Below are 17,712 nucleotides of genomic sequence, written 5' to 3'. Positions count from 1 at the left end.
ACCACTTCCTCTGGCAGCTCATTCCATACACACACCACCCTCTGCATGAAAATGTCATCCCTTAGGTCCCTTTTAAATCTTTCCCCTCTCACCTTGCACCTTTGCCCTTCAGTCTTGACTCCCCACCCTAGGGAAGATTTTGGCTGTACACAGTATCTATGATTTTATAAACTTCTATAAGGGCACCTCTCAGTCTCCAATGCTCCAGGAAATACAATCCCACCATATCCATAAGACCATAAGACATCAGAGCAGAAATTAGGCCATTCTGCCCATTGAGTCTGCTTCGCCATTCAATCATGGCTGATAAGTTTCTCAACCTCATTCTCCCACTTTCTCCCCATAACCCTTGATACTCAAGATCCTATCTATCTCAGTCTTAAATACACTCAATGACCTGGTCTCCACAGCCTTCTGTGGCAATGAATCCCATAAAATCACCACAGTCTGGCTGAAGAAGTTTCTCCTTATCTCTGTTCAGGTCTTCCCTTTAGTGTAAAGGCTGTGCTCTCAGGTTCTAGTCTCTCCTACAAATGGAAACATCTTCCCAACATCAACTCTGTCCAGGCCATTCAGTATTTTCTATTCTTCAATTCAATCCCCCCCACCATCCTTTGGGACAGCATGGTGGCTCAATGGTTAGCACTACTATCTCACAGCGTTAGGGACCTGGATTTGATTCCAGCCTCGAGTGACTGTCTGTGTGGAGTTTTCATATTCTCCCCGTGTCTGCGTGGGTTTCCTCCCACAGTCCAAAGATATGCAGCCCAGGTGAATTGGCCATGTTAAATTGCCCATAGTGTGAGGTGCATGAGTCAGAGGAAAATGGGTCTAGGGGGTTACTCTTTGGAGGGTTAGTGTGGACTTGTTGGGCCGAAGGGTCTGTTCCCCAATGTAGGGAATCTAATCTAATCTAAACTCCATTAAGTATAGACCCAGAATCATCAAACGTTCCTCATTCAGCCTCCCCATGTCTGCATGGAGTTTCCTCTGGGTGCTCCAGTTGCCTCTCACAGTCCAAAGAATGTGCAGGATGGGTGGATTGGCCATGCTAAATTACCCATAGTGCCCAAGGATGTATAGACTAGGAGAATTAGCCATGGGAAATGCAGGGTTATAGGGATAGAGTGAAGGGTGTATCTTGGTAGGAGGCCCCACAGAGGATTGGTGCAGACTTGATAGGCCGAATGGCCTCTCTCTGCTCTGTAGCAAATGCTATGATTTATTAAACACTCTCTCTCTGCTTGTACGCTTCAATTAATCATTGGTATGTGTTGTCAATGTTCTATATATATTGTAGAACTCAATGGGACGGGTGGAGTTCCACAAGACATATCTGAACAGAGGACAGCTCGTGATGTGGTGAGTTAAGCTAATGACAGCTCAGGAGTTGGTGTGGTCAATATCCTGAACCCTACTCTATCCCAAAATGGTCAGATTTCATGTGTTTGTTGATGCATTGTGATATGCCCTGGGTTACTTCACTGCCAGCAATACTACTTATTGCTATAAGAAGAATTATCCGAATAACTACAGGTATCTCCCGCTGTCAGAAAGCAGTGTTCCTATGAGACCTCCAGTAAGCCAAGATGACGTTAAAGCGAAGATGCATTAATTTATATGGGTGAAAAATTCACCTTTTTTTGTAAAACTGAAAATCCTGTTTCCGTTTGGAAAGACAGGTACTAATGTAGGTCTTTCGTAAAAGCAAAGTGATGTAAGGAAAACTTTTGAAAAACGGGGGATACCTGTAAATATATTGAACATGAAACCCAGGCGCCCCCCAGGTGGGTGTAACCAAATCCCACTACACTATTTTGAACAAGCGATTTCTTTGGGATCTGCTCTGTATTTCCTTCAGACCAAGAGAATCCTGACCCTTGCTGTATGTGCCACCTTCGCATTGCAACAGGGAGAGATTCTTCATTGGCTGTGAAGCATCCCGTGGATGGGAAAGGCTGTATATAAATGCAAGCACTTTCTTTCCTCACAAGGCAAAGGTCATGGGGGGGTGGGACGGGGACAGGGATCCTCTGAGTCATACAGGTGAGGGGCCGGGGGGACAGGTGGGTTGGAGTACCTGTGGGATTGGGGGGGGTCAAGGGCGCCCGGAAGGTTTGCGCATTAACTCGATGTCAACGCTGAGCCCCTTTCCGTTTCACTTCCTCTTCCAGACGATTCTCAATCACACGTTCGATGATATCGAAGCCTTCATGGTGAGGCTACAGAAGACAGCTGAAGCTTTCAAGATCCTGGACCAGAGGAAGAAGAGCAGAATGGGAAAGAAGCGAACTTCCAAAGAGAGTGGGGGTATGTAGGCTCCATCGGAATCCCTGAGGCTGCTCTATGGGGCCTGGGCAATGGCCACAGGAACCAATTCCCAATCAAGTCACCTGGTGGCTTCACAATTGGTCACTATTCTGGATTCATGGGAGCAATCAACCAGCAAGCCCCAAGCTTCTCTCTCTCTCTCTCTCTCTTTCTCTCTCTCTCTCTCTCACACACACACCCACTCTCTCTGTCTCACAGCACAGCTGTGGGTTGGAGTATGTGGAGGAACTAAAGGGTAGTATGGCCACACGCTCCCAGTTGAGGCAGGCCAGTGCAAAGAGGGAAGGCAGTTTAAGGATACGCCATTTTACCAAATGTTAGATGCAACAATCATATAATGCATTAAAATAACTGTGCTTAAACACAGGGAATGGTAAAGTCACCATAGTCATAGAGGTCTACAGCATGGAAACAGGCCCTTCGGCCCATCTTGTTCATGCCACCCAGTTTTCACAATTAAACTAGTGCCATTTTCCTGCATTTGGTTCATATACCTCCACACCTATCCCATCCATGTACCTGTCTAAATGTTGTTTAAATGACAAAATTGCACTCACCTCCACCACTACCTCTGGCAGCCCTATTCCAGACACTCACCACCCTCTGTGTGAAAAGATTGCCCCCCCGAACCCTTGTTGTATCTCTCCCCTCTCGTTAGGGTGAGACAACTAATGATGCTCTAACCAAAGGGTCACTGGTGCCTCAGGGAGACTTTGAGAAGGTGGGACCTTCGTGGTGCCCTCAGCTAGGGCAGAGATTGACCTCACGCTGTGGGTGTCAGTCTGCAACACAAACCAGCCATCCAGCCAACTGAGCTAACCAACCTCTCCCCACCCCCTATCAGTGCTGACAACTGACCGGTGTGTACCACCAAACTGGAGTTATACACTCAGGTCAAAGTTCCACAATTTCCAGCGGCCCTGACTCCTACCCAATGAGACCCATTAATCCAGTTGACCAATCAACAGGGATGGGTGGCATAGTGGCTCAGTGGTTAGCACTGCTGCCTCACGGTGTCAGGGTCTCAGGTTCAATTCCAGCCTCGGGTAACTGTCTGTGCGGAGTTTGCATGTTCTCCCCGTGTCTGCGTGGGTGTTCTGGGTGCTCCAGTTTCCTCCCACAGTCCAAAACTGTGCAGGTTAGAGTGGGTTGATTACGGTTAAATTACTGTGGAGTGGGGTAACAGGGATAGGGTGAGTGTCTGGGTGGGATGTGGACCTGATGGGCTGAATGGCATCTTTTCCAATGGGACAACCGTGGTTTTGTTATAGAAGAGTTTAATTCCATATGGTCCGTGTTGGGACATTGAGGGAGGCCTGATATATACATGCAGTTTCATTACAAGTGACAGTGAGATGGTGGGACACCATTCTAATAGGAGACCACTTTTCATCACAGATCCCCCTTTTCCTTTCCAAATGCACCTCAGTGAGTCATAGGTATTTTCTTTTGCATTCCTTTATGGATGCAGGTTGCCCCAGCATTTATTGCCCAGAGGGCAATTAGGAGTCAACCACATCGCTGTTGGTCTGGAGTCACATGTCAGCCAGATTGGATAAGGATGGCAGATTTCTTCCCCTAAAGGACATTAGGGAAACAGATGAATTTTTTGATTGATAATTGAGCTAGATTTTTATTCCAATTTTTTGAAATTAAGTTTAAATTTCACCATTGGGCACAGTATGGTTTGAACCCATGTCCCTAGAGCATTAGCTTGGTGTTTCTGGATTGTGACTTTAGAGTCATAGAGTCACACAGCATGGAAACAAGCCCTTCGGTCCAACCAATACATGCCGGACCGGTCCCACCTGCCTACGCTTAGCTCATATCCCTCCAAATCTTTCCTATTCATGTACCTGCCAAATGTCTATTGAACATTGTAAATGAACGCTTATCCATCACTTCCTCAGGAAGTTCATTCCACACACAAACCACTCTGTGTAGAAAAAAATTGCCTCTCAAGTCTTTTTTAAATCTTTCTCCTCTCATCTTAAAAAATCACCCCCCCAGTCTTGAACTCCCCCACCCTAGGGAAAAGACACCTGCCATTCACCTTTTCCATCCGCCTCATGATTTTATAAACCTCTATAAGGTCACCTCTCAACCTCCTACGCTCGAGAGAAAAAAATTCCCAGTCTATCCAGCCTCTCCTTATAACTCAAATCTTCCATTCCTGGCAAAATCCTGGTAAATCTCTCCTGAAGCCTTCTCGGCTTAATAATGTCTTTGCTGTAACAGGGTGACCAGAACTGCACACAATACTCAGAAGACTGGATGGGGATAGGAATAGGAAAGGTTTAGAGGGATTTGGGCCAGTTGTTGCAGGGATGGTGCAGGAGGGAGGGTTTTGGATTCTTGGATAATTGGAGCTCTTTCTGGGGAAGGTGGGACCTCTACAAACAGGATGGTCTTCACCTGAACCGGAGGGGTACCAATATCCTGGGGAGGAAATTTGCTAATGCTCTTCAGGGGAGTTAAAACTAAGGCAGCAGGGGGATGGGAATCTGAACTTTAGTTCCAGTGTACAGGAGGTTGAGGGTAGTGAGGTCAGGGATAGGTTTACAAGGTCACAAGGGGGCACCAGCAATCAGGATGTTGGTTTGAAACGTGTGTACTTCAACGCCAAGAGCATCTGGAATAAGGTGGGTGAACTTGCAGCATGAGTTGGTACCTGGGATTTCGATGTTGTGGCCACTTCAGAGACATGGTTAGAGGAGGGACAAGAATGGTTGTTGCAGATTCCGGGATTTAGATGTTTCAGCAAGAACAGAGAAGATGGTAAAGGAGCGGGGGTGAGGGTGGGGAAGGGGGCGGTGGGGTGTCATTGTTAATCAGAGGTAATATTACAGCAGCTGAGAGAACGTTTGAGGATTCACCCACTGAGGTAGTTTTGGGTTGAGGTTAGAAACAGGAAAGGAGAGGTCACCCTGCTGGGAGTTTACTATAGGCCTCCAAATGTGTCTAGGGATGTAGAGGAAAGAATAGAAAAGATGATTCTCGATCTGAGCGAGAGTAACAGTGTAATTGTTAGGGGGGACTTTAACTTAAGACCATAAGACATAGGCGAGGAAGTAAGGCCATTTGGCCCATCAAGTCCACAATGGCTGATGGGCGTTTCAACACCACTTACACGCACTCTCCCTGCCTCCCTTAATTCCTTGCGAGATTAAGAATTTATCAATCTGAACTTTATCAACCTAACTTCCCCAATGTTGACTGGGAATACTATAGTTCAAGTAGTTTAGATGGGTCAGTTTTTGTTCAATGTGTGCAGCAGGGTTTTCTGACACAGTATGTAGACAGGCCAACAAGTGGCGATGCCCTATTGGATTTGGTACTGGGGAATGAACCCTGCCAGTTGTTAGATTTGGAGGTAGGTGAACACTTTGGCAATAGTGACCATAATTCAGTTATGTTTACAATAGCAAACATTGCATAGGGTATATACCGCAGGGAAAGAGGTATAACTGGGGGGAAAGGCAATTATGATGTGATTAGGCAAGATTTAGGATGCATAGGATGGGGAAAGAAACTGCAGTGGATGGACACATTTGAAGTGTGGAGCTTATTCAACGAACAGATACTGTGGTGCCTTGATAAATATATATCTATCAGGAATGGACGTAAGTTGTTGAGAGAGAGAACCATGGTTCACTAAAGAAGTTGAAGCTCTTGTCAAGAGAAAGAAGAAGGTTCATGTGCGGATGAGGCATGAAGGCTCAGTCAGGGGGCTTGAGAGTTATGATTTGGCCAAAAAAGATCGAAAGAGAGGGCTGAGAAGAGCCAGAGGGGACATGAGAAGCTGATGTTGGATAGGATCAAGGAATACTCTAAGACCTTCTATAGGTATGTCAGGAATAAAAGAATGACTAGAGTAAGATTAGGGCCAATCAAAGACAGTAGTGGGAGGTTGTGTGTGGAATCTGAGGACATAGGGGAAACACTTAATGAATACTTTTCGTCAGTATTCACATTGGAAAAGGGCAATGTTAGTGAAAATATGAAAATACGGGCTACAAGTTTAGATTGAGGTTGACAAGGAGGAGCTTTTAGCAATTTTGGAAGATCTTAAAATAGATAAGACCCCTGGATGGGATTTATTCTCGGATTCTCTGGGAAGCCAGGGAGGAGATTGCAGGGCCTTTGGCTTCGATCTTTATGTCATCATTGTCGACAGGAGTAGTGCCAGAAGACTGGAGGAGAGTAAATGTTGTTCCTTGTTTAAGAAGGGGAGTCGGGACAACCCTGGTCATTATAGGCCAGTGAGCCATACTTTGGTTGTGGGTAAAGGTGTTGGAAAAGGTTATAGGAGATAGGATTTATAATCATCTGGAAAGAAATAATTTGGTTAGGGATAGTCAGGACGGTTTTGTGAAGGGTAGGTCATGCCTCACCAAACTTATTGAGTTCTTTGAGAAGGTGACAAAACAGGTGGATGGAGGTAAAGTGGTTGATGTGGTGTACATGGACTTCAGTAAGGTATTTGATAAGGTTCCCAATGGTAGGCTATTGCACAAAATACGGAATTTCGGAATTGAAGGTGATTTAGCAGTTTGGATCAGAAATTGACTAGCTGAAAGAAGACAGAGGGTGGTGGTTAATGGGAAATGTTCATCCTGGAGCTCAGTTACCAGTGGTGTGCTGCAGGGATCTGATCTGTGGCCACTGCTGTTTGTCATTTTTATAAATGATCTGGATCTGGGCATTGAAGGATGGGTTAGTAAATTTGCAGATGACACTAAAGTAGGCTGAGTTGTGGATGTGCTTAAGGATGTTGTGGGTTACAGAGGGACATAGATAAGATGCAGAGCTGGGCTGAGAAGTGGCAAACGGAGTTTAATGCGGAAAAGCGTGAGGTAGTTCAATTTGGAAGAAGTAACAGGAATGCAGAATACTGGGCTCATGGTAAAATTCTTGACAGTGTGGAGGAACAGAGAAATCTCGGTGTCCAGGTGCATAAATCCCTGAAAGTTGCCACCCAGGTTGACAGGGTTGTTAAGAAGGCATATGATGTGTTGGTGTTTATTGGTAGGGGGATTGAGTTTCGGAGCCATGAGGTCATGCTTCAGCTGTACAAGACGCTGGTGAGGCCGCACCTGGAGTATTGCGTGCAGTTCTGGTCACCGCAATTTAGGAAGGATGTAGAAGCTTTGCAAAGGGTTCAGAGGAGATTTACTAGGATGTTGTCTGGTATGGAAGGAAGGTTTTATGAGGAAAGGCTGAGGGAACTGAGGTTGTTTTTGTCGGAGTGAAGAAGGTTAAGAGGTCACTTAATCGAGATGCATAAGATAATCAGAGGGTTAGATTGGGTGGACTGTGAGAGCCTTTTTCCTCAGATGGTGACGGCTGGCATGAGGGGCCATAGTTTTAAGTTGAGGGTGATAGATACAGGACAGATATCAGGGTAGTTTCTTTCCTCAGAGGGTAGTAGGGGTGTGGAAAGGCCTGCCTGCAACAATAGTAGACTCACCGACATTAACAGCATTTAAAGGGGCATTGGACATACGTATGGATAATAATGGAACGGTGTAGGTTAGATGGGCATCACATTAATTTCACAGGTCAGCGCAACATCGAGGGCCAAAGGGCCTGTATTGCGCTGTAACATTCTGTGTTCAATGTTCTATGTTGGCAAATGGGACTAGATTAATTTAGGATATCTAGTTAGCATGGATGAGTTGAACCGAAGGGTCTGTTTCTGTGCTGTACATCTCTATGATTCTAAGAGGCCTCATCAATGTCCCGTACAACCTCAATACAACCCCTTACCACTGCCTCTCTCTCCAACAATTGCACCTTCAACATTAGTAATACAATGGGGTGTCGGTCTGGATGTTTTTTGTGCTAATGTCATAGAATGAACTTGAACTGGAAGACCCGGTGATATAGTCTTAAGTCTAAGACACTCAATGGGTGAGGCTTTCTGTGTTTTGTGTTTGTATTATATCCACAATGTCGATTTACACCTGAAACCAAATTCTACTGTTGATTTCAGAGGGTCTCCTGACGCTGAGAGCACGGCCCCCGACCCAGGAGGAATTTGTCGATGTCTTTCAGAAGTACAAATACTCCTTTAGCCTGCTGGTAAGCAACTCTGCAGCTTGCAAAGTCAAAACTCTTTCAAAAGGGCTCGGCTTTATCAAATCTGGTTAGAAACAAAAAACCTGCAGAAGCTGGAATCCAAAGCGGACAGGCAGGAGGCTGGAAGAACACAGCAAGCCAGGAGGTGGAGATATTTCGGGGGTAACCCTTCTTCAGGACTTGTTTATCAAATCTGGTTAGAAACAAAAAACCTGCAGAAGCTGGAATCCAAAGCGGACAGGCAGGAGGCTGGAAGAACACAGCAAGCCAGGAGTGGAGATATTTCAGGGGTAACTCTTCTTCAGGACTTGGGGGTGGGTGTGGGAGGAGCTGCAGATAAAGGGGAGGGTGGTGGGGGCAGGGTGGTGCAGTGGGGATAGGTGAAGACAAGTAGAGGGTATGACCTGTTTTTATCAAATGACAATGTTCATTTCATCAATTCAGACTGTCACAGCAAACAGGGCTAGAAGCAAATGACTTAACTAAGAGCTAAAGGTCAGCACTGAAATACCTAATCAGGGTGTTGACACTGTGGGTTTAATCTTTTAACTGGCATCAACCCAGCCTCACAGTTTCATTTCAAATACCAAGAGACTGCCAAGACTTGCTGTTAATGATTTCCACATGCGATATTAAATGGTTATTCTGGTTAAACTGTAGAGGGAGAAAGTAGGAGAAAAATAGAGAGAGAGAGGAAGAAAAAGGAGAAAGAAAGATACAAGAGAGAGAGAAAGTAAGAAAGAGAGAGAGAGAGGGGCAGGGAAAGAGAGAGAGAGAGGGGCAGGGAAAGAAAGAAAGGGAAAAAGAGAAAGAAGGAGCCGTGGTCTTGAGATTCATGGTATCAGAACCGACTTTGGGGCATGTAGTATTTATAACAGTGATCCTTACTCAGCACAAAATCACAAGGAGTAACCCTCAGCCTGCTGAATAAATATCGTCCCAATGGATTGCTCAGAATCCGACCTTTGCCCACAGCTGAATGTGTAATGTGACCTGGTATATTCACACCCTGCTGAATGTGGGAAACTTGTCAAATTATAGACTTAAAATCTCACTGTTCACTCTCTGTTAGCAAGAGAGTAGTTGGAATTCAATCAAATCAGACATTATGTGGTTGGGTTAGCGATGGGGTTAAATACTTTCTCTGATGTTTGGAATCTAGGACCAAATCCGAATCTCTATTTCTCTTACTTTCTCTCCCTCTTTCTTTCACCCACCTCTCCTTGCTTTCTCTTTCTCTCACTTGTTCTCTCTCTCTTTCTCTCTCTCTCTGTCTCTCTGTTTTTCTCTCTCTCTCTCTCTCTATCTTGGCTGCAGCGTGACATGTGTTTAAGGTACAAAAGCAAAAATTGCTGGAGAAACTCAGCAGGTCTGGCACTGTCTGGAGAGAGAAAGCAGAGTTAACGTTTTGTGCCCAGTGACCTTTCTTCAGAACTCTCTGGGTCACTGCACCCTAAATGTTAACTCTGTTTCTCTCTCCATAGATGCTGCAAGACTTGCTGAGTTTCTCCAGCAATTTCTGCTTTTGTTTCTGGTTTCTAGCATCTGCAATTCTTTGATTTGTTTTGTTACATGTGTCAGGTGGTCCTGCCTAAACTCCCAATAAAATGTTCATCAGGTCAGGCTGTCTATAATTCCTTACAGTTTAGATTAAAAAGTCTCCTTACCCAGATAATAATCCAGGTGGCGAATGAAAATGTCACCCAGATGCTGAAGCAGAGACCTCTGATGTTGTGTTTACATTATGTAACTGTAGGAAAATAGAGCTTTTCTGTCCATTAGCCCTTCCTATACCTGACAACATAGAGGAAGCTTTACTCTGTATCTAACCCCGTGCTGTCACTGTCCTGAGTGTGTTTGATGGGGATAGTGTAGAAGGAGCTTTACTCTCTATCTAGCCCTGTGCTGTCACTGTCCTGATTGTGTATGATGGGGATAGTGTAGAAGGAGCTTTACTCTCTATCTAGCCCCATGCTGGAGTGTTTGATGTATCAGTATAAAGGGAACTTTACTTTCTACCTAAGCCCATGCTGTACCTATCCTGGGAGTGTTTGATGGGGTAATGTCAAGGGAACTTTACCTTCAGTTTAAATGAGTAGAGGGAGATTTACACCATTTATGACAGCAAATTCGATGATTTTATAACAAGTGCTTTGAAGGTATAGGTGCATACTGTACCTTTAGGAGACTGGAAGCTGGCACGGACTTAGAGAGGCACAGAATATGCTGAAAGAACTTAAAATGTAACATTTGACTGTGAAACCAATAGTGCAGATGAGTTGCCATGATACAAAACAAATTCAAATTTGGCCAATCAGTTTAAATTATGCCCCAAGATACCAAAAATCCAATCGAATTTGAATTTAGTATTTTGATGGCATCAAACCAATGAAATGATCTGATGTTTTGGGATATAAAACTGGACATTTTGAATAGTTAGGGGGAGAACTGCCAAGCGACCATAAAACAGACTGCCAGCAGAACAGCTTTCTGAAAGGTATTTATCGATAAGACGTTTGTGCAGCGGAACACCAAAGTCGACCAAAAGGAAACCTACAGAGAACGCTTGATGTCTGAAGACTATACCTGGGTTTAAAATTGATTTTGCCATAAATTTAAGAGGGAATTTATCAGATCAGTATTGTAAAGTGGGAGCTGGAAATAGTTGTTTAATGTGCTCTTTTGGACTTAAAGAATAAATGGTTAATTTTTGCTTTAAATAGAGACCTCTGGGGATAGCCCTTTGCCCCTCACAGATTACAGTGTGAGGTGAGCTTCCCTGTGCGTCAGGTTTAAATTCGCAGAGGGGTTTACCCCGTGTCGTAACACAAGCGAGATGAAGAATATTTAAGCAGATGATTCGAACCTGACCCCAGGACTGACCACGATGAATTTGTTCTTTTTAGGCTCGGGTGAAGAACCACATTGTCAATCCCAGTGCGACTGAACTAATCCACTTCCTGTTCTCGCCCCTCGACATGGTAAGAAAGTGGCTTTCTACAATTCCTGCTTTGTGCCTCTCTGACCCACCTCCTGTTAGACATGGGGACAGCAGCATTGCCTCCCAGTTACGCTAAGCCAAGAGGATCTTGGGAAAATTTCCATGACAGCAGCAGAGGGGTGGGGGGTGGCGGGGCATCAGCAACCCCACCCCCTTCTCATGATGCCAGCAATGAAGGGGGTTGTGGGAGGGTGAGGATGAGAGGGCGAGTGAGAGGTAGCCACTTTCCTGTGGCTCTGCGTTCACCAGGCTGAATGAGACAAGGAAGAATGAGTAGATTTCCTTCCCTGAAGGGTACCTGTTTCAACATCACTCACAAGACCGCAAGAAACTACAAAGAGTTGTGAACCCAGCCCACACAAACCAGCCTCCCATCCATTGACTCCATCTATACTTCCCACTGCCTCGGGAAAGCATCCAACATCATTAAAGACCACCCCTCCCCACCCTGGTTATATCTCTTCCATCGGACAGAAGGTACAAACGTTTGAAAACATGTACCGTCAGATTCAAGAACAGCTTCTTCCCTGCTGTTGTCAGACTTAAGTATAGACCACTCCTATGTTAGAGTTGATCTTTCTCCACACCTTCTCTGTAGCTGTAACTCTGTATTCTGCATCCTGTTCTATTACCCTGATGTTCTTAAGTAAAAAGCTATCTGGGCCGACATGACACCAATTGTTAAAGTTCACTCAAGAATGCAACTCTTAAATATTCTGGAATTTACATATGAAAGAACTGAAACCAACATGCCCATTCTAAAAGATGAGAGACTTAACAAACAATCCAGGTCTTTTTCAATATATAGTTTCAGTTACATCACACTGTAAATGTTTGCTATAAATCCTGTGTCTTACGATCCACAACCACCTGATGAAGGAGCAGCGCTCCAAAAGCTCGTGCTTCCAATTAAACCTGTTGGACTATAACCTGGTGTTGTGTGATTTTTAACTTTGTCCACCCCAGTCCAACACCGACATCTCCAAATCAGTACTAATGTAAGGTATGATTTGTCTGCATAGCATGAAAAATAATACTTCTCTCTGTACATCAGTACATGTGAGAATAATCAATCAAATAGCATCCACTACTGACACCAGCTTTCAATTCTATACTTACTGAATTTAAACTCCATCTGACCTAGATGGTGGGATTTGAACTCATGGCCCAGAGCATTAGACTGGGTTTTATGATTTCTAGTTCAGCAACATTACCACTATACAACTGTCTCTATCCTTATTCCTGATGAAGGGCTTTTGCCTGAAACATCGACTCTCCTGCTCCTCAGATGCTGCCTGACCTGCTGTGCTTTTCCAGTACCACACTCTCGACCCATGCTAAGTTGCCCACAGCGTTCAGGGATGTGTAGGTTAGGTACATTAGTCAGGGGTAAATGTAGAGTAATAAGGTAGGGTAATGGGGTCTCCATGGGATACTCTTTGGAGGGTCAGTGTGGATTTGTTGGGCTGAATGGCCTGTTTCCCCAGTGTACGGATTCTATGATGATCTTACAGATGGTGCATGTTTCTGTGAGTGTGCTGCATTGGTGGAGGGCCTGAATGCTTACGATGCTGTTCGAGGTCACTGTCAGGGGAGACCTACCATCTTCAAGTTGGTACAGGGAGGACCCCTCCCTCTATTTATCTGGGCAAATTGTCAGTGAAATGGAGCCAAGGTTTTTGACCCTTCATCTCTTTCCTCCCGCACAGATGGTGCAAACAGTGGGTCAGCATGTCGCCAGATCGGTCACCACGCCATTCCTCACCAATGATGCCGTCCACCTCTTGAAAAACACGCTCAATGAGACAGAGATGGCACAGTGGCAGTCGATGGGAGACTACTGGACAAAACCCAGGTAGGAGCCATCTGCCATAGTGCCCACATTCAACCAACGTTCCAGCTTCCCAAATGAAACAGGGATGTAGGGAAAGTTGAACGTCACAGGAAGTGGAGATGTTCAAACCAGCAGGAAGGAGCTAACAATCTGGAACAAAAATAAAAGGAAATTGCTGGAAAGACTCTGCCTGGACTCAACGCCGACTCCATTTCTCTCTCCACAGACACTGTCTGACCTGTTGAGTTTCTCCAGCACTTTCCTGTTGTGCATCTAACACTCTGGGATTATTTTCTTGAGAGTGGGGCAGACATGGAAAGGTATTTCGAAACGTGAAATGTTTTGATAGACAAAGATGTAGCAAACATTGTTTCGGATTTGGGCAGAGTCAAAACGTGTCCTTTGCTCGCAAATTGTAGCTGTGGAAGGAACTAAGAGCTTACATTTGACAACAGAGAAAGTGCAAATGCAGTTCAATTGCCTTCACTGCCAACCCAGCATGTGACATTCTGCATTGCCTCATTGTAATTCCTCATGCTGACGATGTGAATGACCTGTCCAAACAGCCTGAAGGCTTTTACAAGGGCTCTAATTCCTTGCTGTGTGATTGCTGAAGAGCCTTAGACAGTGATCTCACTCAAAAAATCTTCTCAAAACTCACAGTGACCTCACTCTGGCGTGTCTCTGAAGAGGCTGTCCCATGCCTTAGGGCATTCCTCAACACATCCCCCTGGGCTCTGGCCTGTGGGCAGTCCCCAACAATGGTTTGAGGTTAACTCTTCGCTTTGAAGACCGTGTGGGTTTCAGACAGGGTTCTTCACTAAGTTGTTGGTCCTCCAGCAGCCTCTGTCGTTGCTTCTCTAGTATGAGTCTGCAGGGACAGCACGCAGAGTGTGTATCCCTGCATCACAGAGCGTCGATCTCTGCGTCCCGGAGTTGCTCTGGCTCAACCTCATCAAATCAAAACCTCTGTCTCGCGTTCCGAATCGGAAGCATGGATTACAGAAGGCACCTTGTGGGCAGTGTGTGCAGGGGAACACAATGGCTGGTGGGATTGTCACTGGGCTATCGGTCCAGCAAATCAGCTCAGTCTCTGGGGACCTGAGTTCAAATCCAACCACAGCAAATAGGGCAATTTAAAAAAAACGGAATTAAGGGTCTAATAATGAAACCGTTGTGGGAAAAACCGATCAGGTTCACTAACGTCCTTTAGGGATGGAATCTGCCATCCTTACCTGGCCTGGCCGACGTGTGACCCTCTACCCACAGCAATTTGGTTGACTCTTAGCTGCCCTCTGGGTAATTGGGGATGGGTAATAAATGCTGGGCCTGGCCAGAGATGCCCTCATTCCAAGAATGAGTGAAGCAGAAGGGGGCTGAGACTCCAGCCACTGAGGAAGGAGTTGGCAAGGAGGACCCTTCTCACCACTGGCCATGTTCTCTCTTCCACATCGGCAGCCTAAGTAGCATCGAGCAGAATGCAGACTCCCCTGACCTCTGCAATAAATGGATCCCAAGATAGCAACAGCCATTCAGCCCATCAAGTCTGCTCCACTATCCAATGTGAGCATGGCTGATCCAAAACTTCCATGTATTGTACCCTTGTACAGTAGCATTGCTGTCTCACAGCGCCAGGGACCCAGGTTTGATTCCCGCCTCGGGCGACTGTGTGGAGTTTGCACATTCGCCCCATGTCTGTGTGGGTTTCCTCCCACAGTCCAGAGATGTGCAGGTTAGGGTGGATTGGCTACGGTGGTACTGCTGCCTCACAGCGCCAGGGACTCAGGTTCAATCCCAGTCTCAGGTGACTGTCTGTGTGCAGTTTGCACTTTCTCCCTGTGTCTGCGTGGGTTTCCTCCCACAGTTCAAAGATGTGCAGGTCAGGTGGGGGAATTGGCCATGCTAAATTGCCCATAGTGTTAGATGCATTAGCCAGGGGTAAATGTAGGGGAAAAGGTCTGGGCAGGTTACTCTTTGGAGGGTCAGTGTGGACCTGTTGGGTTGAAGGGCCTGCTTTCATACTGAAGGGAATCTAATCTAAGTTGCTCATAGTATCCATAAGGGCCAGTCAGACCCCCTCAAGATGTTTTAAGAAGGTAGCGCAGACCCTAACTTTTTCTTATTTTAAAGGCGGATGTGAAGTGGTTATTCTGGGTGGGGTGCAGCTGGTCAAACTACTTGGCTTTAAGCAAAACTGAATTGATTTAAACGCTGTGGTTGAAACACAAACAAAAGAACACAGAACAACTGTTAGAGAACATAACTGAGCTGATACAATAACGATTACTAATTAATTGCTCCAATACAGTAACATCCCATAAACACAACCCTTGACAAAAATGATAAATTCAAACACAGATTCTTACAGGCTGGAGGGAACAGCATCCAGAGAGAGATCTCGGAGAGTGTCAAAGGAGTTTGTTACTGAAGTTTGCATCTCCGCTAGACTCACACATTGTGTGACTGCTGAACCAAACTAAACTAAAAACCCGACTGAGAGAACTGGCCACTCCCCTTTCCATTGTTAAACTAGACTCTTCGGCACCTCTGCCTTTAGGACTTCTCTTCAAAAAAAAACCGAGGACAAAATAACCTTAAAGTGACAGCGTTGTCACGCCAGGGATGCGCAGACTTGGTAGGTTAGCCAAAGGAAATGCAGGTTATAGGGTGGGGAGTAGGGTGAGAATGGGATGATCTTCAGAGGATTGATGTGACTCGAGGGACATTTTGGCTTGCTTCCACACTGAAATCTATGAAACCCATGAATAATCTTATCCCCATGACCCAGAAATCTATCACCCTCGACCTTAAACATACTCAAAGAGTGAGCTTCCACAGCCCTCTGTGGCACAGAATTCCAAACACTCGAAGTAAAACATTTCTCCACATCTTGCTCCTAATTGCCATCTTTCTTACGATTAACCGCATCCAAGTTCCCCAAAACAGGAGAAACGTCTTATTCACATCTGCCCTATATATCCCTTCAAGTGTTTTGTCGGTTTTAGTGAAATCAGACACAAGTTATTTCTGTAATAGTCTTGCTTATTTGTATTGTACGTTTGGTGAGTCTAATGAGGAGGGATGACTGAGCCTTATGATCAGATCGATACCTAGTTTTCTACACATTAAGCAACTAAATACATCTTCATAAAACATGACTAACCCTGTTGAATCTTTAAAGGTTTCTCTCTGCAAGTCTGTCTCTTATGTGACCCCCAACATCACAGTGAGAGGTCTTACTCACAATGTTCCAGACATTAATCTTACCAAATCCTGACACTGCAAGTTGTCAAATGTGCCATCATATATGCCTGCCTCCTACCCAGTATCTCAGCAGTCTCTCTTTATATGTACTCCAGACACTCAATCAGTACCCTCTCTTGACCATAACCACACAAATGGCATGATGATGGTAGATGGCCCAGCACCCAGACCCCACACCCACTGCCTTTATTGGTGGGGTCCCATTGTCTTTTAGCCACAGAAAATAATCAGACCTTTTCCCTTTTGTCCAGATTGGAATGGCCCACCGAGCACTGGGGAGCACCGTACCATATCCAATTCCGATCAGGATGGCAGCCGGATAATCTGGATCCCAACGGAGCTCCGTGGGAAGATCCCGTGGAACTGCAACACAAACACGAGTTGCTGCGGATGCAGGTAGGTAAGCGTTTAGAGTCATAGATCGGAGCTTTAGGGAAGTAGTAACTCCAAAGATGGCAGATAGATGGGTGACAGTGAGGGGGACTGGGAGGAAGCAGCCAGTGCAGGGACCCCCTGCGGCCGTTCCCCTCAAGAACAAGTATACCGTTTTGGATACTTGTGGGAGGGATGACTTACCAGGGGTAAGTAACAGGGCTCAGGTCTCTGGCACGGAGCCTATCCCCGTTACTCAGAAGGGAAGGGTGAAGAAGAGCAAAGCAGTAGTAATTGGGGACTCGATAGTTAGGGGCACAGATAGGCGGTTTTGTGGGAACGAGAGAGACTCACGATTGGTATGTTGCCTCCCAGGTGCAAGGGTACGTGATGTCTCTGATCGTATTTTCTGGGTCCTGGAGGGGGAGGGGGAGCAGCCCAAAGTCGTGGTCCACATTGGCACCAACGACATAGGTAGGAGGAGTGCCGAGGATGTTAGACAGGCTTTCAGGGAGCTAGGTTGGAAGCTCAGAGTTAGAACGAACAGAGTTGTTGTCTCTGGTTTGTTACCCGTGCCACGTGATAGAGATTCGAGGAATAGGGAAAGAGAACACATAAATGCGTGGCTACAGGGATGGTGCAGGAGGGAGGGAATCCGGCTTTTGGATAACTGGGGTTCTTTCTGGGGACGGTGGAACCTCTATAAACAGGATGGTCTACACCTGAAACTGAGGGGCACCAGTATCCTTGGGGGGAGGTTTGCTAGTGCTCTTGGCGGGGGTTTAAACTAACTCTGCAGGGGCATGGGAACCCAGATTGTAGCTACAGG

The 17,712-nt window shown here is 45.8% G+C and overlaps 1 protein-coding gene across 3 annotated transcripts in view; it reads left to right on the top strand.

Moving 5' to 3' along the window:
- Positions 1-17,712, top strand: part of LOC122542187 (epidermal growth factor receptor kinase substrate 8-like protein 1) — a 101,128-nt gene that overhangs the window by 58,021 nt on the left and 25,395 nt on the right. For all 3 annotated transcript variants that reach the window (XM_043679636.1, XM_043679638.1, XM_043679637.1), the window contains 6 exons: positions 1,301-1,362; positions 2,175-2,310; positions 8,327-8,415; positions 11,319-11,393; positions 13,123-13,268; positions 16,763-16,907. In XM_043679636.1, coding sequence (XP_043535571.1) covers positions 1,301-1,362; positions 2,175-2,310; positions 8,327-8,415; positions 11,319-11,393; positions 13,123-13,268; positions 16,763-16,907 — 653 coding nt within the window. The remainder of the gene's footprint in view (positions 1-1,300; positions 1,363-2,174; positions 2,311-8,326; positions 8,416-11,318; positions 11,394-13,122; positions 13,269-16,762; positions 16,908-17,712) is intronic.

This window comes from Chiloscyllium plagiosum, chromosome 39 (assembly GCF_004010195.1).
Source record: "Chiloscyllium plagiosum isolate BGI_BamShark_2017 chromosome 39, ASM401019v2, whole genome shotgun sequence".
In the NCBI taxonomy this organism is placed as follows: Eukaryota; Metazoa; Chordata; class Chondrichthyes; order Orectolobiformes; family Hemiscylliidae; genus Chiloscyllium; species Chiloscyllium plagiosum.
This window is presented reverse-complemented; position numbering and strand designations above follow the sequence as displayed.